This window comes from Tauraco erythrolophus, chromosome 8, assembly GCF_009769465.1.
Source record: "Tauraco erythrolophus isolate bTauEry1 chromosome 8, bTauEry1.pri, whole genome shotgun sequence".
Classification (NCBI taxonomy): Eukaryota; Metazoa; Chordata; class Aves; order Musophagiformes; family Musophagidae; genus Tauraco; species Tauraco erythrolophus.
The window spans coordinates 4,476,492-4,503,162 of record NC_141472.1 but is presented as its reverse complement, the minus strand read 5'-3'; the positions used below and the strand labels follow the sequence as shown (position 1 = coordinate 4,503,162).

The window sequence follows — 26,671 nt, the reverse complement described above, 5'->3', positions numbered from 1 at the left end:
TTAAACACCATATTAGCTGTAAAATGTGTACTTTACCGACGTAATCGGAGAGATTCACGGCCTTGGCTTTTATTAGTAATCCTTCTTCCACTAGTTCCCTGTACAGAGAGTCGATGGTCCTACGGACAAGAGACATCACTCAGAAATTCTAGGATGCTGTAAGAAGCAGCTCAGTCATTCAATAACTGAAGTAGTTTGAGTTATTTATGTTTCCTCAGCTTTATAAATGTATTTTGTAGCTCAGAGCTAAAGGTGATTAGTGCCATCAATACGAAATCAATAAATACTGTTTTCTGCGTTATGGCAAGGAATCTCTTTTATTACCTCACACGCTGGCTCCCTCTCACACCGATTCCATTACCCATTTCCAGGTGATGCAAGATCAGTTATGACTTGTGTAATAGACTCATTCATTAATATCAATTACTGGGAAATTATTTTTAAATTATACAATAATAGCAATCCTAACACTACTATACCTATTCACTTAGCTCTCCAATTAGTAGTAATTCATTAATTCTTCTTGCAATTTATTCTGTTTGCAATAGACAGTCTCATCTCGTCAGGAACATACTGAGAATGACTTGATCACAGCAACCAGTGGTCCACTTATTGCAGTGTTAGGGTCATGCTGCCCAAAGAGGGATTGAGGGGAAAATTTGGGTTGTCAGCCACTGGAATAGGCTGCCCAGGGAGGTGGTTGAGTCCCCATCCCTGGATGTGTTTAAGAATAGGGTGGATGAACTACTTAGCGATATGGTTTAACGGGGACTAGGAACGGTTGGACTCGATGATCTCTAAGGTCTTTTCCAACCTAGAAAATCTATGAAATCTATGAAAAAAAAAGTAGAAATGGGCATAAATTCTCCAGAGGAACGGTTTCTTCCTGTCTCCATTAGTGGCTGGAAATACCTCCCAGTTATGGAGGATTTAATACACTTAAATTTGTATCTGGTTTTCTATTGGTATGGATGTTCCCCACGCTCTTTCTTTTGCAGTTCTATCTAAGTGTTAATTTCAATAACATTTTTGGCACTAGGTTCTACAGATGGACACTGCTTCAAGGATTACATAAAATTAATAAGCCTGTTGGAAATTCTTGTTGTATTGTTAGTACAAACGATACTGATTTGAATCTTTTTAGGTCTTTCACTGTGTGTTTTTCACACCTTCTTCCTTCAATATCTAGCTTTTTTGTCTTTGTCACCTATCTTAATTGGGATGTTTTGGTATGGCTGCAATAAAAATACTTAATAGCAACTCTCAGCTGGCTATTAAAACCATATATACAATTTGAGGTCTGCAGCCTTTTTCTATTTCAGCTGGGAGATTTTATGTTTATGCAGTGTCAGTGGCACAACTATTATAGCAGCAGTGATCAGCAAATACAAAACTTAACGCACCTTCAGCAATGATGATTTTGCCACTCTGACTCTCGCTTTCATTCTCAGTGATTTTATGTTGAGTATGCATCATAAAGCAGGCAGAAGGTAGAATGGGACTAACCTGACAGTTCTGTTGGGAGCATGACTTGTACTTTTCCTGTCTTATTATTTTTACTGTGCAAGCTTAATGATGCATGCCCTGAGTCTCCTCCAAGTAAGTGTGATGTGATCAGTCTTTGTTGACTAAAGCCCTCTGTGTCCCCTCCACCGTGCCAAACCAGAGATGAACCTGAGCTTCTCTTGGTTATTTCTGAAACGCTGCTTCCTTCTCTGCTCAGCAGGGAAGAGTAAAGCGTGGAGTCAAAATGTCACATAAACTGTGATTAAAAGCCAGCTACTAAAAACCTTGCGTTCTTAAATGACTGTATATTGTATTAAGATTATACACAAAGAAGCAGGTATGTGCAAGAGTATTTTTAAAAGCACAGAATTTGCATCCTTGTTAGACTTTGGCACCGTTCTTGTATAAGAGGTCATGCTCTGTTATAATCCATGACAGGTTTATTTTAAATATTTGCTCGGAGAGGATTTTTTTTTTATTTTAAAGCAGCTTAGGAGATCATTGACTGATTATGTGCTAGCACCCAAATGATCCAGTCCAGGTCTTGCTGTGCATGCCTTGTACAAATGGATTTGTGGGGTGAATCCCATGTGCTTCCTTCTGCAGTGATTGAGTGTGTTTACCTTCATGCTGTTCTCCAGCCCTGCTCTCTTGGGAGCTGGGTCTGTTCCTGCCCTGCACTGCTGCTGGGTCAGCAGGTCCCAGCGGTGATATCTCTGCGTTAGGTGTCTGTTATGTTTGCAGGTGAAAAACGGCTGGATTATCAGTGAACGCATCACAAGCTCACTGAAAATGTAATGTCAGAAGAAGAAATCCTCTCAAATCCTTCAAATAAATGAAAGGTGTTTAAAAGAGCAAGGGTACACAAGAAACTACCAGGTCTGCCAGAAATCTTATTGATAAATAAGACTGATTTATGACATGTACGTTCTACCTCAGACATGAAGGGTGATTTATAGAGTACAGGGGCCTGTCTGCAGCCCCCCTTATCAGGCTTCAGCTGGGATGGAAAATCTGACAGTCAACAAAACTGCCAGGTGCTTCTGCACCTGCAGAGAGGATGGAGAAAAAGGCAAACGGGGCCAATATCCTGCCTAAGTGTTACACGTGCTTCGCTCTGCATGCTGGAATTAACCTGACTGAAGTTAGTGGTGTGTCGTCCCAGAATGGGGATTTTAATTTGTATGCGTTGTGGAAGATGGGGGGGAAAAACAAGGTCTGTGCTGTGTACCATTAAAGCAGCATTCTGTTGCCCAGTGATTTGTGGTACTGCGAAGCCATCGGTCGGGGAGGGGCAGTGGGAAGGCTGCAGTGTTCACTGGGAATGCAAAAAAGCTTTTAGCTGAAGCGTACGTGCTTCAAGTTTGTGAGGAATCTTTTTTTATCATCTAGGCTTTTTATGGATGATCACAGCTGTTAATAAAGAGGCTTTTATTTATTGTAGGGCTCCTGATGCTGGTAAGCATAGCAGTGTTGAGATGCTCCTTGTGTAATTAAAAACGGAAAGGGCTGACAGCATACAGCATGTCTAATGCAAAGAGGATGCAGACTTGCATTGACTGAATCTCAGATAAACAGGTCCTCTCTTTACCTGTCAGGAGTTAGATCTTCCTCCATCTCGGTTAGCTTTTTCCTCACGGCCTTTTTTTTCTGAGGAACACAAAGCCAGGTTTGAATTAGTGACATGAATACAGAGATATATATATATATATAGATGTTTACAGAGATAACGTGTCTCTCCAGATGGGAGGGATGAAGCAGCCCTGGGCCAAGGAGCTGTGTCCAACCCATGAATTTCATGCAGATCCTGTGGCAGGTGCTCTTGAATGGGACTCTGCATGAAGTAACCTGGTGGCTGTTGCTTCCTTCTGGAATATAGCTGTTCAGGGAGTTTGTATACCTCAATGCAACTGTCATCTTCCTGATGACCACCCCGGAGCACCATACTTCAAAGCGATCAGTCCCCTTCCTTCCAGTGGGGTCACATACAAAAGAATCCCTGGGTCATTTGTTCCAAGAGAAAATTCTTCTCTTCCTCCTTTTTTTGGAGCATGACTCTGGTTGAATGAGCATGGCCCTTACCCGAGAGGGAAGCAGGAAGGAAAAGAGTGTAGGGTTCAAGTAGCTGCTACAGAGACTGCTCATGTGTGGGTTTTCTTTTTTTTACTTTGGGGTAAAAATATCTAAGAAGCTACCTTGAGGTCACACTAGGGTGCTCAAAGCTAGACCAGGGACTGAAACCAACCCTTCTGAATCTGGCTAGCCTCCTAGCTATCAAACATCCTTTCTGCCTTCTCTTTCCCTATTGCCTGAGGTTGAAGAGGTCAGAAAAACATGACCTGCTCTTCTTTTGATATTTTCACCATTTTCACTATGGGAAGATTTTATGCCTTATGAGACTAGTTACTTTACTGCCGAAAACCCCACAGAAAAGATAGATAAGATGAGAATCAGTAAAGTCAAGCCCCTCCATTAATTACAGCTCACAAGCCATAAATATGGTTAGGGATAATTAGGAGTGGAGAGGGCATGATTAATCCATGTTAGTGCCCACACTTAAGTTCTGCAAAGCACTTCAGAATGACTTCAGCAGAACTATTTACCCAGCAACATCTATGCACCATGGGACTTCTTCAGTGGTTTAAATTTAGGCCTGAGCTTAAATGCTTAGTTGATCAAGACAGCTTATTGTTTCTAAAAGTTTATGTTCACTTTCCTATGAATATAGTAGTTTATTTTTTTTAATAGTGAATACTTCTGCAGAGCTCTAGAGGCTGTGTTGCTGAGTTTAAAAAAAAAAATAAATTAAAAATAATCCTATCCAATTAGCTGGAAAATGCCAAGTTTTTCCTAGCATGGATCAGCAACGCTCAGCAATACATCCATTTTAAGTTTTCAGGGATAGTCACAATGTAAATAACCTATGTTCGATCACCCATTACTGTTTACAGTGTAACAAAGAATCTAGATAAAAATATAAATTAAACCCAGAACTATATGGATAAGCTAACTGGGAAAAGGTGAAGTTTTTATGTTTTGGATTAGAATAATGCAAACAACCGTGTTTCTGCAGAACTACACCTCAGGTTTCTTTACATGAATAAGCTTGGCAGCAAACACTTGTTAGAACGTGCCAGTGGGGTTTTCTTTTAAAGGAAAGGAATGGGAAGAACAAAGCATATGCCATGCTGGTTTAACAACTGAGGAAATATTGAGACTGCTAGCAGTTTTTCTGGTGTTCCTCCAGCTTTATCTCTTTAACCTTTCTTCCAACAAGCTAGAAATTAGATATCGTGGGGTCTGACTGGGAAGAAAAGCTCATTTCTACCTATGTAAAGACACTAAGCATATGTTAAATTTATTGGCCAACTGCTATTGTCCTCAAGGCAGCTTCACGAATAAAGTAACTCAAGAGCAAAACAAAAATGAACTATGCAGGGGAAAAATGTGTTTTCCTAATTAACATCAGCATTTATGGGAAATTTGGCAAACGCGGAGATGCGATAAGGGGAAATATGTATTGTAGACAATGGCTTTTCTCCAAAATGTCTTACTGGGAACTGCTTATATTTAGAAAATGACGATGTTTAATGAATGTGAACATGCTCATCATATATAATGGAAATCTCCTTGTTCCTATCTCTGAAATGTCAGCCTAGCTTCTGTGTAGCCATCCGTTTACTTGGTTGTTTTCTGCTTTGGTAAGTCACACGTAGTGAACTGCATTAGTTATTAGTTGGCAGATGACAGAAGGCAGTCTTCTGTTCTCTGTGCGGTGTCTCGTCTTACTGGGTGGGCTCAGGAAAACGTCTGGAGCAGCTCAGAGGTTGCACTGAGCAAACACGGACCTGATTTGAGAGCAGAGAGTCTCTGGCACCAGAAGGGAGAGGGTAGCCAAAATGTCTCGGAGGGAACTGTTCCACGTTGGAACTGCAGGATCCATGTCACCCTTTGGCTGTGACCGTACAAGTCCTGCTGCCATAAGCTGTCTGCAGCTACTGCCACCAAGTATGTGGAAGAGCAATGAAAGGAAAGTACTCCTGTGCTTTAAGGGAGATGACAGTGTATGAGCAGTGGTCTATGAAGCGTTCGAGTGGATTCCTTGGATCGTGTGTGATGCTTGGATTGGCAGGCTGAACAAGTGCAGGTTTGCACTGTATGTGCATCGGCTCTGGATTGAGAAGTCTTTTCTGGCAACATCAAGATACAGAGAGCAGCTTCTGATACTTGTACTGAAAAAGTCCTTAGGCAAAGATGTTCCTGCTGATTATTAAGCTCTTGCTAAATGAGGGGCTCTGATCTGTAATCCCTGTTGGATTCAGCTACAGCATCCGAAGAGGTTACAGACCCCACAGCTGGCTGAGAGCTCTGGGTGCTAATCTCCATCAGCTACAGAAAATCCAACAGGGATTGTGACTCGCTGTCCCCAAACCCAGCATCTCCTCAGTTCTTGACCTCACCTGTCTACTGACCTTTTTCACTATGGCTTTGCTCTTACCAAGACTTTAGACTGATGTCAATATTCTTGTAGCCATTGCTATAAGCAACCTCTTGTGGTTTTCTTTGCTTCTGCCTGACTGCATCAAGAAGGATATTCAAAGCTGTACTGGGATGCTAGCAAGGACTGCTTCAGATGCAACTTTTACACACTTAGGTTCCCATGTCCCTTCTTTCTGTGTTTTTTTTCTGAATTCTCGTCATGCCTTTCTGTATGCGTGGGTGTGTTAACTCGTAATGAGTTGCTTTACCTGCAGTTGGATCAGAAACTAGTCCTTGGGGAAGCAGAGCAGGAAAAACAGCACAATGAGCTTGACAAAAAGCACTCTGATAAGCACTCAAATGTAACTTTCAGGTCAGCAACTGCAGAGAGCTGATCTGTCAGCTCTTATGTGGGGTGGGAAGCCAGTTTAAAGAAGTTAGGTCTGCGGCTGTTTACTTGGCTGCAGATTCCCAAGAGAAACACCCTTGGCTGCTGAGCCCTCTGGGTACGATGGTTAGGAACATGGCATCCATCTAGAAAAAATACTTGTAAAGCTGGTGGGTTGTGTTGAGCCACCCAAATCACGAGCTTGGGCTGTCAGCAGAAAGGGTTGGGCTCAGAAGAACAATAATTCACTAAAAGTCTGGGCTGGCACAAGGATGCTGGCAACTTTTAGAAATCAAATACTTTGGAAAATTTCTCTTTTGCTTTAGGTGCTTTATGAGAGGCTCCTCTAGGTGGAGTGGGGACTTAGACCTTCTGATATCTCTTTGCCAGCCTTCCTAGACATCAAAGCCATATCCCCCACTAGGAAACAATCTCCCTTCAAATCTTTCTTCAGCCTGTCTTTACACAGGTGCTTACAATTCCAGCTTGCTGATCCATGGCTAGGCAGATGAGAAGCTGCCACTGTGCATAGTGAAGAAAAATGTAATTGGCAGCAGAGCAAAACAGCATTTTGTTTCTGTTGTATCCTCATCCCCTCTCCTGTGACAGTCATCCGATTGGGAGCTACCTGGAGCAATCAGAGCCCAGCACAGTGTGTCTCTGAATGAGGACACTTGTGCATTTATACCCTATTAATGCTGGACCGTAAGGACAAATAATAGTGGGACTGTCTGTGGAGTGAGATGTTTCCAACATAGATACAGGTATGAGACTTGTGCCTCAAATGCTAGTGGTGTGACTGGTTGCATACTAGGTGGAATCTAACTGGTGTAGGTATTTCCAGACCAGCCTAATGGTCTTGAGACTCATTTGTAACGAGAAGCAATTTGTCCTTCCACCCAAAACGATTCTTCCACACAGGTGGCAAATGGGCTTTTTATCTCAGGGGCAGTAAGAGCAATTCTTGATAGGGTTTAAGTGTCAGCTGTCAGTATTAAGTGGTATTTGAAGGTTTGGGAGCAAGTGACAAAGTTCAGCCTAGAAAGTATGGCACATGGAAATAAAGGAGTGGCCTAAACATATGCCTGGAGCGGTTTTCTTTATCTAAGACCTGAGCATTTTGAAACACTGACTGGGAAGGAGCAATTAGCTTTCTTATGCTTTCTCTTTGGAGTTCAATTCTAAAACATCCTTGATAAATTCCCCACAGAAGGGACTTGCAAACAGGATTTCAAACCCAAATTGCTTCCCAAGGGTCAGGTAGAATTTTTTTTTTTTAGTAAGGAGTTGATAGAATTTTTTTTAGAGTTGTAAACTACTTATCCTAAGGTGCATTTGAAAAGGCAGAGGACATCCATCCTGTACACCTCTGGGTAGTGACTCTTTGACAACAAAAAAAGCCCTAGTTCTACTGTTTTGTCTTCCTGCAAAGGAAGCAGAAGAAATTCTGCCTTACAAGAGAGGGGAGGCCGAATCTGGCATCATGAATTTGGGTAACTGCACCTAGACAGAAAATTCCACTTGTAAGAGTTCACTTACAAGAAATAACCCTTGCTGCCCATTCCCCACTGACAGAGTGCAGAAAAAGGTTTGATTTCTCTGAAGAAAGTCAAATCCTCTTAAGAATACTTTTTTTTTTCAGAATATCTCTTTTGGTGGGGAAAAATGTTTTGCATCATACTCCAGGCATGCTCATGGAAGGGGGGAAGATGTATGGGACCTATGATGTAGTAACACATGCTTTGAAAACCTAGAGGATTTTTTCTGAATAACAAACTAATGAGCTGCTTCCAGAACTTTCCAGGTCGTAGTATTCTTGTTATATGGGCCAGACTTTCATAAAGTAGATCTGAAGTCTGTGTGCACAGGTATGCACACACCAGGTTGGTTTATGGACTGAGCTATTTATGCAAATACTAATTAAAAAAAGCCTTTGCCAATGCCAATTGGACACTTCAAATAGTTTTACATAGCAAAGATGTGATTTGACTAAAACTGGATACCTCCTTCTGTTCCTCACCCCTAAAACAGAACAGTTAATTTTTAATTTTTTTTTTCCCCCCAGATAAAATCTTTAGGGAACTTGTATTATTTAATTAGTACTTCTTCCTCCCCTCATTCTCTCAGGCTACTGGCACAGCTTGGGAAAATAAAAGTTAAATAACCTCCCTCCACTCAAAACCATTCCAACACTGTAGTGAAAAAAAAAACAAAACCCAAACAAAAACCACAGAACAACCCAACCCTTAACATAAAGCTTTATAATTCCAATGTGACCTTTTGAAGCAGTTTGTACCAGCTGATCTAAATGCTTCTGCCCATGACAACTTTGGGAAGATTGTTGCAATGTTTTGTCTGTATATCTTAAGCCTCCCTATTTTTGAAACAGATTAGCAATCCAATTGCTATCAGTTTTCAGAGCTGCTCCAGTCTTGCATTATTAAATTGCCCCTGTCTGTTTGTCAGGTGAAAAAGCATTTTTTTTTAGAGATAATTTGAGTAGAAGTACAACAACAGCAAGTATTTGCATGCTAAAAGGATTATAGAAATGAAATACAGCATAAGATTAGGGTTGGCTATTTGCCCTGAGGATTTTAAGTGGATCTGCTGATTGAATGGTAGGGTCTGTAAGCTCTTGAGTTATTTTGCACTGACATGATCTATGGTTTAAATACTTGGGCAAGGAATTCAGGGAACCACGAGCTGTGGAATTCTGCATGTGGTAATGCCGTGAAACTAAATGAGAACATGACGTGTGCTGTGTTTCAGTGGGTAACACACACTAAAAATAATGTCTGCCTTTAACCTATTTTATATGCCTAAATAAACTTGGCTTAATTGCAAGTTCTCAAACCCTTCAACAGTACGTAGTAATGTAATTAACGTGTGTCTGGCTGTGTGTGATGTTACAGATAAACAAAGGGTTACACCAAAATGTTCAGAGCGAATTTTTTTTTGGTGTATAGTTTTGAAACGCATTAACCAGTCCTCATTGAGGAAAAACACCAGCAGCTGGAAAACATACTGGCACCCAGATCCACGCCTTGCTTGGAAGACTGTATTAATCTGACCCTGTCACCTAAAAGAGAGGGATTGCTTGAATTTTCCTGTTTGTCTGGATCAGAGGATTTCAAGATGGTGTGTATCCCTCTTGAAAATCTCATCTACCTTGTAATGATTTCTCTCTGGAATAGTTCAACTTGTCCTAAGCGATATTTACAAAGGTTAAGGAATAATAACAGCTAAAGGAAAAGGCTCTGAAAAAAAAAAAGCCACAGGTGAAAGATTTTTAAATGCTTCTGACTTGAGATTCAGTAAATGTTTAGGGTGGACATTTTGGTACTGCTGTGTGACTTGCACTGAATACCACTGTATCTGGGCAGAGAATTGAGATTTACCCTGAATTCTCCCAACTTGCTGCTCTTACCTTTTCACTTTTTCTTCCTTTTTTCTGTTTGCCACTCGTCTCTCCATCCACAGCCAGCCTGAGATTCTCCAGTTTCTGTTGCATCACTTCATCAACCTATCCAGGCAAACGCAGAAAGACTCAACTAAGTTCTCTGTTCTGCCACTATGCCTCAGACAAATGTCCAGCTAAACAAGTGTTAAAGCAAAGAACAGATAGTAGGGGCTCTGGAAGGAGGTAAGGTCTATGCCAGGGCCAGTTCTTACAGCTGTAGAGAAATATACACAGGCAATGCACGTTATTAGTGTCCTCTTACTATTGTAAGCACACCTGCACTCTGATCTCTTCTTCCACTTCTTCCCGTTTCTCCTCTTTGATCAGCTCTGGGTCATGATCCTGGAGAAAATCCCATCTCTTGTCTCTGTTCTGCCAAACGGCTGTTATCCAAAAGAAAGAAAAAAAGGGAGAGAAAAGTTACAGAAGTCATTGGTTTCTCCAACTGCTTCTGGAGGCAAAAAATAGGTAGTTGCAGGCAGTTTTTATTAAATTATTAGCTGTGTGAAAGTAGAAGGCTCTAGGGACCCTTACCAAGTTCAGAGCCCTGTTGTGCTAGGATCTGTAAATCTTGAGGTTAACTTTTTTTTTTGCTTTGGGCTGGAAATTGATATCAGATTTCAGGAGGATAATGGCATATGGAGGTTGTCATTTTCTGGCTGTAAAGCTGAATGCCTGGAGTGGTGCTCACCTTTGAGAGTAGTGGCCAAACCACATCGTGCCTGATGCTGGCATTCTTCTCTTCTCTACTTAAAAGCATTGTGCTTACATCGTTACTGTGAAGAAGTCAAAGATGACTCCTGTCCTGAGGAGTGTGGATCTTGGTGGGCTTAATGCAGGCTTTGGGAGACCAAAGGAAGGTGTTTAATTTAAACCAGGAAGTTTCCTTGTTCTTTCCTGCTCAGTTATCTAAAGCTAAGTTAAAGCTCCTGCAACCTTGTGAGTTGGCCCTTGTAGTGATTCGCATGGGGCTGAAATACGGGCCAGCAGCACTGGAAGAGGCGTAAAAGCCTCCACGGAGAACGTGGAAATGGGAGCACGAGGGGACAGCAAGTCTGCCAGAGCGATAACCTGCATCCAACCCACCAGTGATGTATGGCCACAGAGTTTTAACTTGGTCTGGGGAGTTTTAAGTTTGATGCAGTAATTGAAAAGCAGTCAAAATCTTTTTGGAAAAGAGACAAGACCCACCTGATCTAGCACCTCTGTTTCTTAGCGTTGTGCAAAGGATAAGCAATAAGGAGACCTAACTCCAGGAACAAAGCAGGCTTGTGCAAATCGATGATCAAAACCCCCCTGGTTTATGATAAAGTAGCTAATGATCCTGAGGGTGGTTCTTTATTTCGGTTGAGGCAAGGAGCAATTTGCTCTTTAGGAAGAAAACCAAACAAAGTCTGGCAAGCTCAGTGTATATCTGAATTCTCCGCTATCAGCAAAAGGTACCTTTTTAAAATGGAAACGCCTCTCTTCTTTCTACATTTTTTTTTTGAGCTAATTTAAAAGAGGACAATTAATATCTTTCATTTCCTCGCGTTTTAAGCCTCGATAGTATCTTTACAAATGACAGCTAATCTCCAGCAGTATGTGCTAATTCAATTTCCAGATGATTTAAAACGACAGCTTTCCACTTTAAGACATCGGCTCCTTTATGAATCTGTTTTGTACAGGGTACTCTTTCCTGTACCTACTGCCATTCCTAAGGCACTATAAATTCAGGAAGGTTTTCACAGTACCCATAGGAGATCGTTCACGTTTTAGTTCAGTTAATATAATACTGGCTGCTATTTCCATCCCCTGCAAATTTTCGGAGTCCAATTACATGCAGCGTTATTTGTGGCTTTACACCTAGGGAATAGTTTCTGCAGGTGAGTAGTCTTAATTTCATAACTGAAAATGGTGGAGATGGAGAAGGACAGTGGACTTTTTTGGTAATGAGGAAAGAAACTCAAAGGTATAGATGCTAATTTCTTCAAATTATTTGCAGGTCATCAGATGGCATGACAGATGTCAGGTAATATTTCAAGAGGGAAAGCTGATTTGCCCTAGTTAAAAGGTACCTCCTCCAGGGTTACCAGCCTGGAATTTCAGCCTTGGGGAAAGAGGAATATTACATGGGAGTTATGTGAATTTTTAAACACTTTCCTGACTGGGTCAACAGGTTGCAAGTGCTATGTTTTCACACGGGTACTAGGTTTTAGGTGCTTATTTTTCATAGAGGGATCCGTAGAATCTTTTTTTTCATTAATTGTTGTCATTTTGTAAATTGATTAGTGGTTAATATCCACTGCAGGCAAACCAGTGACAGTCTTCACAGCTTAGGCAACTGCCTTTGGTATTACCTGGCCACAAATTTTCTGAGGGCTATATTAGCCACTAGGTTAGAGGTCCCTAACTTTAGAAAAGAGATCAATAACTCATAGGTGTTAGATGCTATGTTGTTCTCTTATAGATCAACAAAATGTTTCAAAGTTATTTTTAAAGTAAGGTCAGGAGGCTAAGGATGTTATGTTTTCACTGGCTGGTCAAAAGAGCTCAGTATTTTGTTACAAACAGGGTCATCCAGCTACGGGAGCTATTTTTGTGCATGTGTGCAGTGCAATTTATATCACCTCTTCTAAAATAGTGTATCCATATTTTTACATTATTTTATATGCATATCTCTCTAGGTCAGGACTCAAAAGACAGCCTGGCTCACTAACATAACTGCTAACATCACTATTTCAGCAGCATGAGTTTTCACTCTGCAGACGAGTAGGTAACTCCAATATCCCTGAATTTCAGAGAACAGCTTGTGACGAATAACTGAAATATATTTATCTGAAGCATGAAGCTTTTCTTAAAGTGACTACTTTTGACCTCCTGGCAAAAAGATTTGAATCTTTTGATGCCTGGTTAAAAACATCTAATATCACCACACCCTAAAGCTAGAGTATTTGTGTTGAGTTCAAATACCCTCTGCAACACAGAGCAAGTAAAATATCAACTGGTTGTTTGTATAACGGGGGAAAGAGCACACTGGTGCCTCAGAGCACATGATACTGAAAGAATAAAACCCAGGAAGATGGAGGTAATGATTCAGACTGTTTATATTTGCCCCACACAAACTCCTGTTATTCCAGTGTAAAAGTAGATGTCACGCAGAAACTGGATGTTTCCAGCAACAGTGTGTAAAATAAGTATTCTAGATAGAGCTTGGCAAATGTAGTTCATCAACTAGCAAAACTGTCAAATACAGTTTTAGGAGAATAAAAGCCTTCATGAATTCCAGTGAACTTTAGGGTAGCAGTTTTAGCTTGATAGAGGGTGGAAAAATAAGTGGGGTGGAAAAAAAATCTCTAACTGAAATGATTAAATCTCAGTGAAAACTGATCTACATCTTTTTAAATATTTAATAACCTAAAAACAAAGCAACCAGTTTCAAAGGATGGGAAGACTTTCTTAATTGTAAGTGTTGAGGGATGTGTGTGTGTGTGACAACACAAAAATGTTTGTTTGGTCAGCTATCATGTAGGTAAACTTTAGGCACACTCATAAGGGTCTTCAAATTTTAGGCATCTGATACAAACCTTTCTTAATCAAGCTCCCGTACTTACATTTTCAAGATTTATGCACTAATAAATGTGAACTTCCATGCAAATTGTGATAGTAACTGAGCTATTTCTACATAAGAATAGTAGTGTAGAAAGACCAACCTCAAACCTCTTTTTCTAAACAATTCTGCTACAGAAATTAAAGCAGGCTAAAATGAAAAATACAAGAAACAGCTCTCACTTTTCTGGTCAGAAGTTGCTCTAGATTTGACTCTAAAGGCTTGGAAAAAAGGAGCCTTATCCATGGCCAGACTAAAAGTAAAATTATTCTAAACAGCCACCAGGTAGTACTGTGATGAAGCACTAAGTGCTTGTGAATGAGGCAGGGGACTGAGCTGCATTAGGAATTAACAGCTGCTTACTGAAAATAAAAATACGGTGTCGAATGGACTTGGTCCACTAGGAGGTAAAAAAAAAAAAAAACCAAATCCAACACCTGAAGTTTAACTGAGCAGCTATAGACTCTTACTGTGTGTAAGACAGAACTGCAGCTATTCTTTGAAGCTTATAAGAGAGCTCTTTCCACTCTGAGGATTTCTGGTTGTGCTCTGTGCAGAAAATGGTTCTTTCTCAGGTGCCTTTAGAGCCATGGGAGTAGCTGTCAGCTCTGGGAGGATGGGCTGGAGCTGAGCATCGGTGTCTAGCTCTGAATGCCAGGCTGGAGTCTTTATCTACCACAAAAGGATGTTGCTGGTGCCTGACCTACTTGACCATGTTATTGCAGCGTACCTGCAAGTGCTGCCAGCACGTAGTGGTAAGACAGAGGTACTCACACTGACTGGCTTTGGACATCCAATTCAGGTGCCTGAACAGGAACGTAAGCTCCACAGACAGCGAACAGGCTTGGGGAGGCCTTGTGAGATACACAGGAACACAACATCCCCGATTCAGCACTCATCTTCATGTAAAAAGTTAGCATGAGTAACCTCCAAAAGCTATATACTTGCAGAGCTCAAAGCAGGTATCTTGTCAGGAACGGCAGTACTGGTGTGCAGACACAGTTTGGGTGACAAGCGTGTCCCCCATCCTCTCATGATCCCCCTGACTTGTCAGTACTTGAGATAGTTCTGAAATCTGGGAGTTTCTATTCCTATTAATCTAACATATTGACCTCCGTGGTGGTTTTATTCCTAACGCTGGCATCCACTGCCATGTTGGGAAGTACCGTTTAAAGCCCCTGCGTGAAGTTACAGCCAAACATGTTTTCTACAACCTGGAGGAGCGTTATTTGCACAAAGACAAACAGTTACTGAATAGTTAAGCATTGTATTGAAGACTGTTAAACTGCAAAGCCTCAGCAGAAGAGGATTCAGGCAGCACTGTGGGAGCACTGAAAGCATAGCTACCATATTGCCTACTCATTAGCAGAGTGGTGGATGATGAGTGTGTTGCCAAGCCTATGTAGCAATGCAAAACCCTCCTGCCCTCTTTCTGCTACTTTGCAACAGGTAGGGCCTCTACTCTGCTCCTTCATTAGCCTTGGGACTTGCAGGATGGAAAACACTGGTGGTGCTGTTGTTGGTCTCTGGTTGCAAGGTGCTGTTCTCTCCCAAGCGCACGGAAAAGCACGAGTGAAGTTCTTGGCCAGTTAAGGAAAGAAGCATAGATGCATTTCATCCTTATCTACAACTCCTGTTGACTTCAATGGGTGTTCCGATGTAGCATTCAAGAGTAGAGTCTGGGACCAAAGAACTCCTTTTCAGCCATAAAACTGCTTTATGATTCATAATGTGTAAGAAAATCCTAGTTGTTAGAAGTCAGAGGTCAGGCAAAACTGTATTGATGTGTATTTAGCAAGTAAGTTGTACACTTATTTCTCTCCAGCCAACCCAATTCAGGCAGAAAACTTGATGCCAGTAATTTGTCAGCAGGAGGGAATAAAGCAGTTTTTCATATCAGGAATTTCAGCAAGCCACTGACTCTGCAGAGCGGGGAACAGAAAAGATATTTTTAATAATCGCTTGTGAATAGAATCTACATGAAATACAGCAAAAATAAGCCCTGAAAGCTTGAATCAAGCACTGTTTTGCAATGGAGGACTTCAGTTTGGCTTGTCTGACTTTGGAGTCCTCTCGTGCTGTTTACTCATAGTTCATGGGACAGGTGCTCCTTCCCATTTCAGACAAGTGCACCATTTCCACGCTCGCTTCCTGGCCCAGCACAAGGGATTGCCAACTCACTTGTGTATCGAGGGCACACGCTGGAGACAGACTAAGATATAGAGCATAGAGGAGAAAGTAGAAGAAATCTGGAAAAGGGCAAGATACCCTTTTGTGTAAAACTTTTTTTTAATTGAAAACACTATTTTTGGATGCTTTTTCAAAGTGGGGAAAAAAAACCTCCAGCCAGTCTTCTAGCTCTAAGTCTGAGTTATTGTTTGCTAAGTTGCACATACTTTGCATGAAGCAAGTATATTCACTGTCCAGAAGCATTTTCACGTCTCTGCTTGAAAAGATGATCCTCCTGTTAATAAAACATGTAATCAAAAGTAATGTGACTGGCTGTAGACTGTAGGTGAGTGAATCCATGGACACTTTCCGTGAACGAGAGGAAGACAGGATAACAAGTTACAGGAACATGAAAACATTGATGCTGAAGCCTGAAAAAAATCAGCAGAAAATCCAAAAAAACCTCAGAAAATCCAAGGAAGTCCCTGCACCTACATTCAAGTACTTTGGTTCTAATTTGGCCACTTTCACTCATATAGAAACTTACCTTCCTGTACGATTAGCTCAATGATTTTTGAGAGACTCCTGAGAAGACCTGAGGTACTGAAAGACTCCCTAAATATCGTTTTTATCTAATGTCTTCATTTCTATAATGTTCCATAGTTTGGGCAGCTGCACTGTTTGATCTTATAGGAATGACATTCAGTTTAAGCTGAATTAGAAGAACATTCCAGCTTGTAATTGTTATCTTTTTCTACTGACCTTTGTATTGACTGTTTCCTTCCTCCATTATTGAAAGGAAATTACTGGGAGCCATTTTCCAGCCCTCCTCTTCTTCCTAGATTTGGGGGGTGGGGTGGTGAAAAGAAAATCAGGATATTAATATGTAGAAACTTTGCAAGTAAGAAAAAATGTCCTAAATTTCACTGGGTTTTCAAAGATTTGTTTTAATTTGAGGAATATGGTCCTGTTGTCTCATCAACTAAAAAATCTTCCTAGCAGGCTATAAGGAAGTTTTATCCCCTTGAGAGAAGAGAGGGGTGGTCAGTTCATCAGTTGACCTACTGAGGTTACAAAAATCAAACTTAGGCTTGTTTGAACATAGGTAGGAGACTTGCAAAATGAAATGTTGTAAATGAAATTACCTTGCTATTTTTTTCCAATTACTCTTAATCTAGGGTTGCTCCCTCCTCCCAAAAGAATTCCCAACTTGTGGGTAATTCCAAGCTATTGAAACCTTATTTTAGTTTGTGATCAGAAAGCAAAATAGTGATCTTGGTGTATCTTGCAAACCAAAATATTTTGTTTCGACCTTGCCAAAACATTTTGACGTATTCCTGTCTAAAGTAAATGACATTGACATGTTCCTGAAACAGTTTAACTTCATTGAACCAATACTTCTGACAGCAAAACTTGTCAGAAAATGATCCAAGCTTCTTCACGTATCAGTCATAAGTCCTCAAAATGCTATAAGGTAAGAGTTATTAGTGGGAAATTAGATCACTGTTTGGGGAGGAGGAGAAGGTGGATTTAGGTGAGACAGCACAAGTTGCATGAGGTTTTGCTAACTGATGTAAGCCACTGATTATCAGTAAGATGTAAAGTGCAGCTCCTGCAATGACTTAAAATGAAACATTCCCCCTAAACATGCCTCTAATTAGGTGCCATTGCATAGCTGCTACCAGCAGAGACAGTTTCGGTGTGGTCATGTGAATTACTGAGTATCTGTTTTTAATTAAAGTGTTATTACAGTAATTAAAGGTTAGGCCCAGAAGGACATGTAAAAATCTAAATACATTTATCACTTCTACCCTACATTCTACATGTTTGAAAGATTCAACAGTTTCTTCACCAAACATCAAGAACCATTTTGGTAAAGCATAACCAAGTGTTTGAGGACTTGACACCCCGAGCTCAAATTCCCAGTTACTCCAGTGTATTCTCAGTTTTTGCAGGGCGTTGCATGTTGAGATTCCTCCTTGGATCTTTTACGGTAGGCAGAATACATTCCTTTTAACATTGTCCCATGATGTTTTATAGAAAATGATTAAATTGTGATGTTCTGAGAGGAAATATTGACAATTGCTAACTATTTAAAAAAAAAAGGCAAAAAACCTCCCACCTCAGAACAGCCTAAAAATGGGTTATTCATTTTTAGCCTCTTAATAGCATAGGACACGTTAATGTTTCTTTTATCGTTACAAATAAGCCAATAAATCACTTTAATTACTAGCTTCAGTGGTTTTATACACTGATGTAAATAATATTGTTGTCAGTTTCATTGATTTTAATCAAAACCACTGTCTCAAGGACAGCTGCAGAATACCGTTCTGTATTCCCTCTTGCCTCGAACAGTGTAAAAGTCAACGTAACATCAAGAACTTCTTTTTCCTTTGAAGTCAGCTGATGTATTTTCCTATGTTCAGTTGATTGATTCCACACTTGTTCTGTGCTAAGTGCACTAAGGCACCTTGAACCAAAAATATACATTTCAGTCTGAGCAGAGATAGGGAAATAACTGTATTTCTGCAGCTTTCCAAAGCCCATCTCGCACGAGGTGATTCTCATTCATCAGCAGGAAAAATTTTGAGCTGACTCCATTGTGTGTTTTTGCTATGGAGATTTTGCTAATGGGTTTCACTAAGGACAAAATGCTTTTCACTGTCACACGTTTCTGGGTGAAACCTAGGGATGCACGGCTCTGCTCAGGCTTGGTTAAGTGAGACAGGTTGCAGCACGTTGCTGGGTGAAGAGGTTCAGACTGGTCTAACGTGTTCTGCTATTGAAAAGAGGGATCATACGGTGCTGAAGTTATTATTATTTTTTTTTTTCCTTAGGTACCTAATGGGAAATCAAATCAGCACCTTACAGAGAAAACGAAGTTACTTTGATACCAAATACGCTTTTTTAAAGATTGCTATCAGGCTTTTCAGAAGTATTTAAATTTCCTTCTGGGATCAAACTTTTGTTTTCTTTAAGAACTGGAGTTAGAAGCAGGGCTTTTTTCTGCCTGCATTGCTTTGACTTATAGCCTATACTTATTTTAATAAGAGTCCTGCTGTTACAACTTTTCCAAATACTTCTCAACTGGTCTTAGATACTATTTTTTCCCCCCTGTCAGTATTATAACCTTGGAGAGAATGTTGCCTTTGTTCTTTCTCAATGAACCATAGAGAACCTGATATAATGGCTCAGAATTTTACTTGACAGGACTTGTGATGGCTGAAGAGATGAGAACGACACAAAGTTATAAAGCCCCAGAGCTCTACATTGTTACTTCACCCCATTTCAAAACTACCTTGCAGAGACTGTGAGGGGACTGAGATTAATTTTTGGTATTGCTGGTTCTTGCTAGTGAAATGTGCAAAACCAAGAAGGAATCAAATTTATCTTGTGAAATTCAGGTTTTTAAGCAGATAGGTGAGTTGCCATGTGGTTTCAAAAGCTCAGGCTGGGTTTGGCGTTCTTAGCATGCCTGAACACTAGCATCTCTCTTTGACTTAAAACTGAAGTGTCTGGAACAGTTTTTTCCATTGCCTGTGTGAGACTAGAGGCATCACAGGGCTTTATTCTGGGCCAGCTGAGCTGGGAAGGAGCCGAAGACAAGGGCAAAGCCATTAGAGGACACCTTCATGAATGCTCCCCAAAGGACCTGGGCTGTCTGAGATGCTACGGTGGTTCTGTAACTGTGAATGACAAGTCTTTAAAGTCTCTAATTTCAAAAGCTTTTCTAAGCTATTGTGTTCCTACACGTACTTTTATATGATTTTTCCCATAGAGTTCTTCAGTGCTTGTGCTGATTTAAGGGGCTACACCATGAAGTGGTCCCACAGAGCTGAACCCAGCACTAATACTAGTCACTAGAAGTCTTATGGACAACAAAAGACTTGATATCGGTATTATTTGGCTTAGGTCTGTAGGCATTACACTCCTCTTTCTCCTCTCCTGCTCCCCCAGGTTGGCTCTGCTCTGCCACTAACACACAATGAAGTGGTACCAGTAATCACCTTCCACTGCTTACAGTGTGATGCCTTCCCTAATGCTGTGATAGTGTACTCTGTGACAGTGTCACCCTCATGGCAAACAACTGTCTGAAGACATGTGAGACCAGAACTTAAAAAATTTCCTGTTTGTACAGGAGCAGCCATTACCCTTCCTAGTTGGCAATGCAAGATCGGGCTTAAGGATCTTGGAAAACACATTTATGTGTGCTGCTCCCTTAGCCTGCTGTGCATCTTGGTTTACAAAGGGGGAACAAACCCAACCCATCCCCAAACACTAAACTTTTTCATAGGACCAAAAGCTAGTGTTTTCAACCAACAAAGATGCTATCTATGTTACAAGTTAACACTTAGATACCCACCTCAGTCAGATAGACTGACACTTCCTAAGTTCATGTACTTCAGGTTCCTAGCTAGCTGTTATGAGAGCTTTGGCCAGTTTGATGGATGTTGCCCAAGAAAAGCATTTTTTTTGTTATATGGTTGTTCTAGGGCTAGGAATTAAAATTAATTTGTGTAAAACTTGCAGTGACGAGTAAGCTCTGCCCCAGAAAACTCCCCCTTCTCCTCCACATACTTGTTGAGTGATTAATGACTCTTATTAAAAAAAAATACATTGTTTCAACTTTGTTTGTACTATAAAGTAAATGAGAAACAAAAGTTGCTGCTTCAGCAAAAGCTTAAAATTTTTGTTGCATAGCTCGCTTTTACAGATGCCCTTTGGTCACTGCACTGTTTCACAGGTGTTTTCTTCAACAAAGCTGCTCCTGAAATAATTTGGAAGCATACCTTCTGTGAAACCAGACCGTAGTACATCAAAGTGTTCAGGGAGTATATCATACATTAAGCGGTGTCCGCTGTGACTTGAAGCAAAATAGAGTTCATACCCTAAGAATGTGGACTGGAAATGTATGACTGTTATTTACAGACTTACAAAATATTGGCTTGCAGTACAGAAGGTGCAGCTGGCCTGTACAGAGCTGTACTTCTCAATTAGTGTGCAATGCGTGCAAGCTAATGCAGGTTATCTGACTGACACTAAGATTCCTGGTTCTTGTGTGAAGGGGTGGCAATAAGAAACTTCTCTGTACCCAACACTAACAGTGGAAATGCTTGGTTAGATAGCTGGGCATTGTTTTGTTATTTGCACACACAAAAAAAAAGGCAACAGTGCTTTGAAAAGTGTGTGCCCACTGTCTCAGCAGCAATGTCAAAGCCATAAAGTGTGGTTTTCCTCTCATCTATGTCTCTGGCAGTCTGCACCTCCATCAGCTCTTTCTACTGAGTCGAGTCATGGCCATGCAAACGGTCATTCCTAAAGCATGCAGTAAAATTCAGTTCCCCAGAATCATCAGGCTAATTGAAAGGCTGAGAGGGACTGGCCTCAGACAGTTCTTCTGTCTTCTAAACCCAAGCCTGATGCCTTGATGACCAGTCCAATATAAATTAATAGCCTCTGCCCACACATGGCTGAACGGGCTGGACTATGGCTCTGTTGTCATAAACTGTTTTTATTGCAGGAAGACTTACCTTCTTTTCAGTTTTCTGTGGTTTTTTTTCTTTTGTTTTTTCCTTCCCTTCTTCTTTTTTCCCCTTCTGGGCTTTTTTCTGCAAAGCCATCTCCTTTTTGGCAGCTAGTTCTGCAGCAACCTTAAAGAGATGAAATGTGAAGAGCTGATCAAATATTTTCACGTGCAAGCTGTGTTAGACATGTGTTGCAAGAGTTATGAACCAGTGTGTAATTTTCCTCTCCCACCTTCAGCTTTCCAATATTGGGGATACACTATATCCGACACACATCGCATGGTAGCCCTCTATGAATTCCAGAGTGGCTGACTGTTACAGATAAATCGTTTTAATTTATGCTGAGGGCACTCTCACCTGCAAACTTCAACATAGGTGCTGACTATCCCAATATATCATGGGAAAAGAGATGATTTCTGTCCCAAACTTCTAGGGCTTTTATGGAGTAAGACCAAATCCTGAAGCCATGCACACACAATATCCTAATGACATACAACTTGAAGTTCCCTCTGGACTTAGACTCGGATTATGAATTTGTCCTAGCATTTCTAAGGCAGATTGATTTTTCTAGAGATGGATTCTGAGAGATTGCCCTGAGGCAAGTCTGATTTCAATATGTGGCTAAAGACTGAAATTGTTCTAGTGAGTGAGAGAGATTCAATAGAGATATTGTGACAAACTGACAGATATACATGGATTGCCCAGCATCTTTATCCCTGCAAGCCAGTCGCAGCTGATAACCGGGTACAGCTACATCAATTTCCAAAACTTTAGTTTCTGGCCATTTATACTTTATTGTGTAAAAAAAGGCAGAGGAGGAAATTTGTGGCTTCTACTGTTCTCTTGTGCCGAGGTGCCTTTTCATTGTGTTCTTTCGTGAGATCATCTACTGACGAGTGTAAATCAGAAAATCTGTGGCTGCTGAAGTTTATTAATGGATCATTAATATTGACTGTACCATGAAAGAGTAGAGAATAAAAAATTTCCAATCGTAAGACATATTTTCTATAACAGTTAAAATATTTGTTTTCTAAAGAATGCCTTTTAACGCATTGAAGAATGGATAGCGGAAGGGGAACGACGATGAGGGCTATACTTTACAGCCAGTGAAATTTCATTAGTAGATTTCCCCAAGCATTTCAGTATCTTACATTTAATTAAATATGGTAATTTAAACCCCAAGCACCGTTCAGTCATATCTTGCGGTGATAAGCAGTGAAGCATTTCATTCCCTAGGATAGATTAACAGATTGACTAGAGTTCAAAATAGGTTTTTAGTGTCCCAGCAGGCCTGTTGTATCCAAAACCAACAGAGCTACTCAAAGAGTATCCTTTGCTGTAGTGCTAGTACCTTGCCAGAAATCTACCTTGTCACCTCCGCCTTCTGCTCTGACTGCCTACCAAAGGGCACCAGTAACTGTTTCCAGCATCTCAGGGGTAGGTTTATCCAGCAGGATACCTGTAAGCACACATGTGATTGACAAAAGCTTTTCATTTTAAGCCGTGTTTTTGAGTTCTACTGGTGATATTTTAAGTATATCCAGGCTCTTATTGGAATGATTTGCTTTTGTGTTTCTTATCCAGATGGATAAAATGATACCGAAAGGGGTCAGACAGAGTTTCTGTTCTCATGAACCTGCTATAATGGGACTGAATTGTTGAACTGTCTTGATCCTTCTGTCTTGCCTTCGTCAGTTCTGTAAGGTGGCAAGAATAAAAGTTTGTGTTTACTACGTTCAGAACTCCAGTCTGAGCTATGGTGCCAAGTCTTGAACTAACTGCTCATATAAGGAACAAAGAAAAACGATGCCTGCAGCTAGCACTGGAGCGAAATGTGCAGTGACACAAGGAGCCAAGTCTGGAAACAGGCACAATGACTGCAGGCAGAGGTGGTGTGCATCCGAATAACACCTGTACAGTCTCTCTCCTGGATGCCTTGGCAATATATATGTAGCCTGAGATGCCAACTAGTTTTGGTGAAACGCTCCAGAGTCATGGAGCCTGACTTTTCTATAGTGGCTCTCTGCTTCCCAAAAGAGAATGACAGAGTAAATAGGATTTTTCCTTTTCTGTGTCAGATGCACCTTCTCCTCTAAACTCCTTTGGTGCAGCTTCTCCAGCTCTGCTTTCACCTCTGCTTTAAGCAGCTCTGTAATCGCAGAGGACTGGGAGCTGGGGTGAAGATGGCTGTGTATCTAACCTTGAATAGTTTGTACTCTTCTATATAGCACAATTTCTCCTCCAGTTACAAGAAGATGCCTGAAGAATCTAACAAAAGAAGAGGAAAGAAAGGGAAGGGCAAGCAAAGGTTAGCTTGAGATGCTAAGCAATTCACCCACGCTATAATACAGTTTTTTCCCCTGAAGAAAACTTCATAGTGGAAATAAAAGCAGATGTCTTCCTAAATTATTTTAGACTGCCCTCTTCTTTGCTAGGCTTCCTCTTTTTGAAATTATGCGGAGAGCACTTGGAAAACTCTTAATATTGAGGAAGAGAATGTACATCAGTAAGAACAGATGAATTTTACTCTCCTTTTTCCCTAGTCTTGCTGTAGGATTCGTGTCGTGCTAGTGAGGACTCTTCTCCAGCAATGTTTTCTTCCAAGGTGGAGAAGACATCTTCCTCTAAACTGGTATCCCATGAAAGTCAAATTGTCTTTCCTATTCTACATCAGTTCAAGCTTGTCTCTAAACTCTTGCAGTGCAAATCCCCTTTTTTAGGAAAGAGAGGGGCATTCAAACTGAGTGCAGCCTATGAATGGAAATACCTGATGTTGGTTTATGAGCCAAGTATATGAAAACTCCCAGCTGCCAGTAGGACTCACTCATTTTCTGTTCCTTAGCCACAGAAAGCTTGATGTTGGCTCAGGCAAGCTGATACTCAAGGTAAATGTTCTTCCTCAAGAATAAGCCCTTCTCTCATCCCTTGAAAGAATACCTTACTTGAACTTCTTGTCTTTATTAGCGTTGTGGACATAAATGAAATGCAGGGATAGGACGAGTTTGGGAACTCTGGATCTTCAGCTGCGGTGGGTAAGACAGCTTCAGAGCTTTGTAAATCTAGCTTTGAAACCATTTTGAACTGGAACACTTTCTATGCACCTAGCCTAGTGTTCCTGGAGTGAAAATGGGCTCTCTTTGAGTAGTAACTCTACGGGAAGAAGCTATTTTGAAATCTAAGACAAAAAAAAAAAGTTTTTTCAAGAAAACCAGACTGTTTGAGACGGGAAGACATGCCATCCCCGTGTCTCAGAGTAATGTGCCAGACATTGGACTGCCCGTTTGCATCACTTGCACGTAACATGCAGTATGCTGTAAACGTGCTTCCCCCTGTCCTGCCCCCCTAGCTTGGAGACAATTCCAACTCTTCCTATAGGCTGATATATTCCCATAAGACGATATTACTTTTTTGTCAGTTGGAGGAGATGTGGTTTTCACCATGGTGGGCCTGGGACTCTGTCCCATCGAGCTAGCTGAGGGACAGTGTTCTGGATTTGTTCCTTCTCACAGGCAAATCCATTTGTGTAGCGTTCTCCCAGCAAGGCATTTCTGAGCGCTGTTTACTTTCGGGTGTGCACCTGCAAGCAAAGCTTAAGCTGTTAAAAACAACCCTAGTGATCTCTTTCTTGCAGGCATTAACTCAAACTGTTAGGTGGGATTTCATGGCTTTATGGGATCTTGGCTTTAACAGACTGTCATGCATTTCAGACCATGATTGATACACGCTCTAGGTTTTTCTCCATCCGGCAGATGTTGCTTAAATGTAGTTTAACTCACCAGTTAAACTCCCTCACTCTTCATTTTCTGGCAAACACTTCAAAACGTTAGTCTCCATTGAACATGTTTATGAAAAAATCTGTTAGCTTTGCTTGGTGTAGGTGGGGTTTTTGGCGGTGTATTTTTTTTTAGTTTTTATGGTGTAGTGTTTTTTGTGGTGTATCTTTTTTTTTTTTAGGGAAGGTAGGTGGTAGAGGTGAAAAAACCTGGCTTTAGGCATACAATCTGTATGACTGCAGCCAACAGATGATGATCATAGGCAGAGGAAAGCTGCTGGACTAGGAGTCTACCTGCTTGAATGGCTTCACTGCAGTGAATCGTTGTCTGGAGGTGAATACACCTGCCTGTTGCGTAGCTTAACAGAGACTGAGTACCATTTCTGTCCTTTTGTGTGGTTAACTTGAAATAATCAGAATATTTTAAGGCTTCGAGGTGCCCAGCTCCAGCTGATGGCACTGTGTGTTTAGCACTTACAAAAATCCAGCCTGATAATTTCTAAAAGAAGCATCCAGAATAGTGCGGAACAGAAGAAATAAATGTGAGCATAACTGTAGGCATCTACTTCAATTTAATGAAAAGTACGCTGGGTGTATTTGCTGTCAGGACAAAAAAGCATGTTTGCAAAATGCTGGACACAAAGCATTGTGGATGGGGAGTACATGCCTGCACAGCTGCTAACACATACTTATTCTCACCCCTTCTCTAGGTGCTGCTGGATCAGACCCTGTGATTACAGTCGTGTGGAAACGACTCTGTCTTCCATGCAGCAATTGAATGGACAACCAAAATCGTGGTAAGTAAGCGTCTTTTTTCCTGATAAGCTAGTTAATATTGGAAACGAGGGGGAGTTGAGAGAAGGAGAATGTGCCTGCTAAATGGCAACTCTCTTGGCTTGTTTTCATGGTGATGAGACTTAATGAACTACAGGAAGAGATCATAATTTTTTTGGCAGCAGTATAAGGGCAAAGCTAAAAATTGTCACATCTGATGATTATCTTTGGAGAAAAACATAAAAGAAACATTAGGGATGGACATCTGGAACAGATGTAGGGAGATTACACTGATGTCTCAGAATCTTGAATTTCTCTTGAAAAGAACGTAAAGTAGACAAAAGCTTCTTTTCAGTCAGGAGACAGTACATATTTTTCTGACTAAACCAGCAAGTACTTTGCATCGGGATCTCTCTGGCACATCTTTTTGAAAGGTATTTGTAAAATGTCATGAAAGCAGCTTGTGCAGAAGGCCGGCTACGTTACAAAGTCAAGTAAGGTCAGAGTTGTCAAAGGATAAAGAAATATAGGATGTATAATAATGCAGCAATGGTTCGTGAAGTGATTAATTTGTATTTTATTTTCCCCAAAGTGTCTTTACCTAAGTCTTATAAAATGCTCACTTTTTAAATACAGCTTGGTCTTGATTTTTCATGGAGTTTAACTTGGGAGTAACCAACCCATTCACAGAAGCTAATATATACAAGAGGTGAAATCCTGTCTCCCCTGAAGTCAAGGACAAAGCTCCCATTAACTTCAATGGGGCCAGGATTTCATTTACTATGTTGCCCAGTAGACCAGTGTGGAACCAAACCAGTTGCCTTAGGGATTTTTAATATGTAGCTGACTCAGTCGAACAGAAAATGTTTTACTTGTCTGACATTTAGGTACAACCATGATCATACTGACCTCTTCTGCCAACTGCGTTTTGGATCTCTGTTAAGGTTATGTGACATACATTCTGCTTTTGATTGCGCTGGCTGAAAAAGGAGGGAAAAATGGGCCCAAA

General features: G+C 40.8%; 1 protein-coding gene across 1 annotated transcript in view; it reads right to left on the bottom strand.

Moving 5' to 3' along the window:
* DRC11 (dynein regulatory complex subunit 11) overlaps positions 1 to 26,671 on the bottom strand; it is a 102,197-nt gene that overhangs the window by 29,345 nt on the left and 46,181 nt on the right. The window contains exons 7-12 of the mRNA XM_086615760.1: positions 21,123 to 21,242; positions 16,354 to 16,429; positions 10,110 to 10,216; positions 9,801 to 9,896; positions 3,098 to 3,156; positions 37 to 119 (exon numbers count right to left, since the gene is read on the bottom strand). Coding sequence (XP_086471886.1) covers positions 37 to 119; positions 3,098 to 3,156; positions 9,801 to 9,896; positions 10,110 to 10,216; positions 16,354 to 16,429; positions 21,123 to 21,242 — 541 coding nt within the window. The remainder of the gene's footprint in view (positions 1 to 36; positions 120 to 3,097; positions 3,157 to 9,800; positions 9,897 to 10,109; positions 10,217 to 16,353; positions 16,430 to 21,122; positions 21,243 to 26,671) is intronic.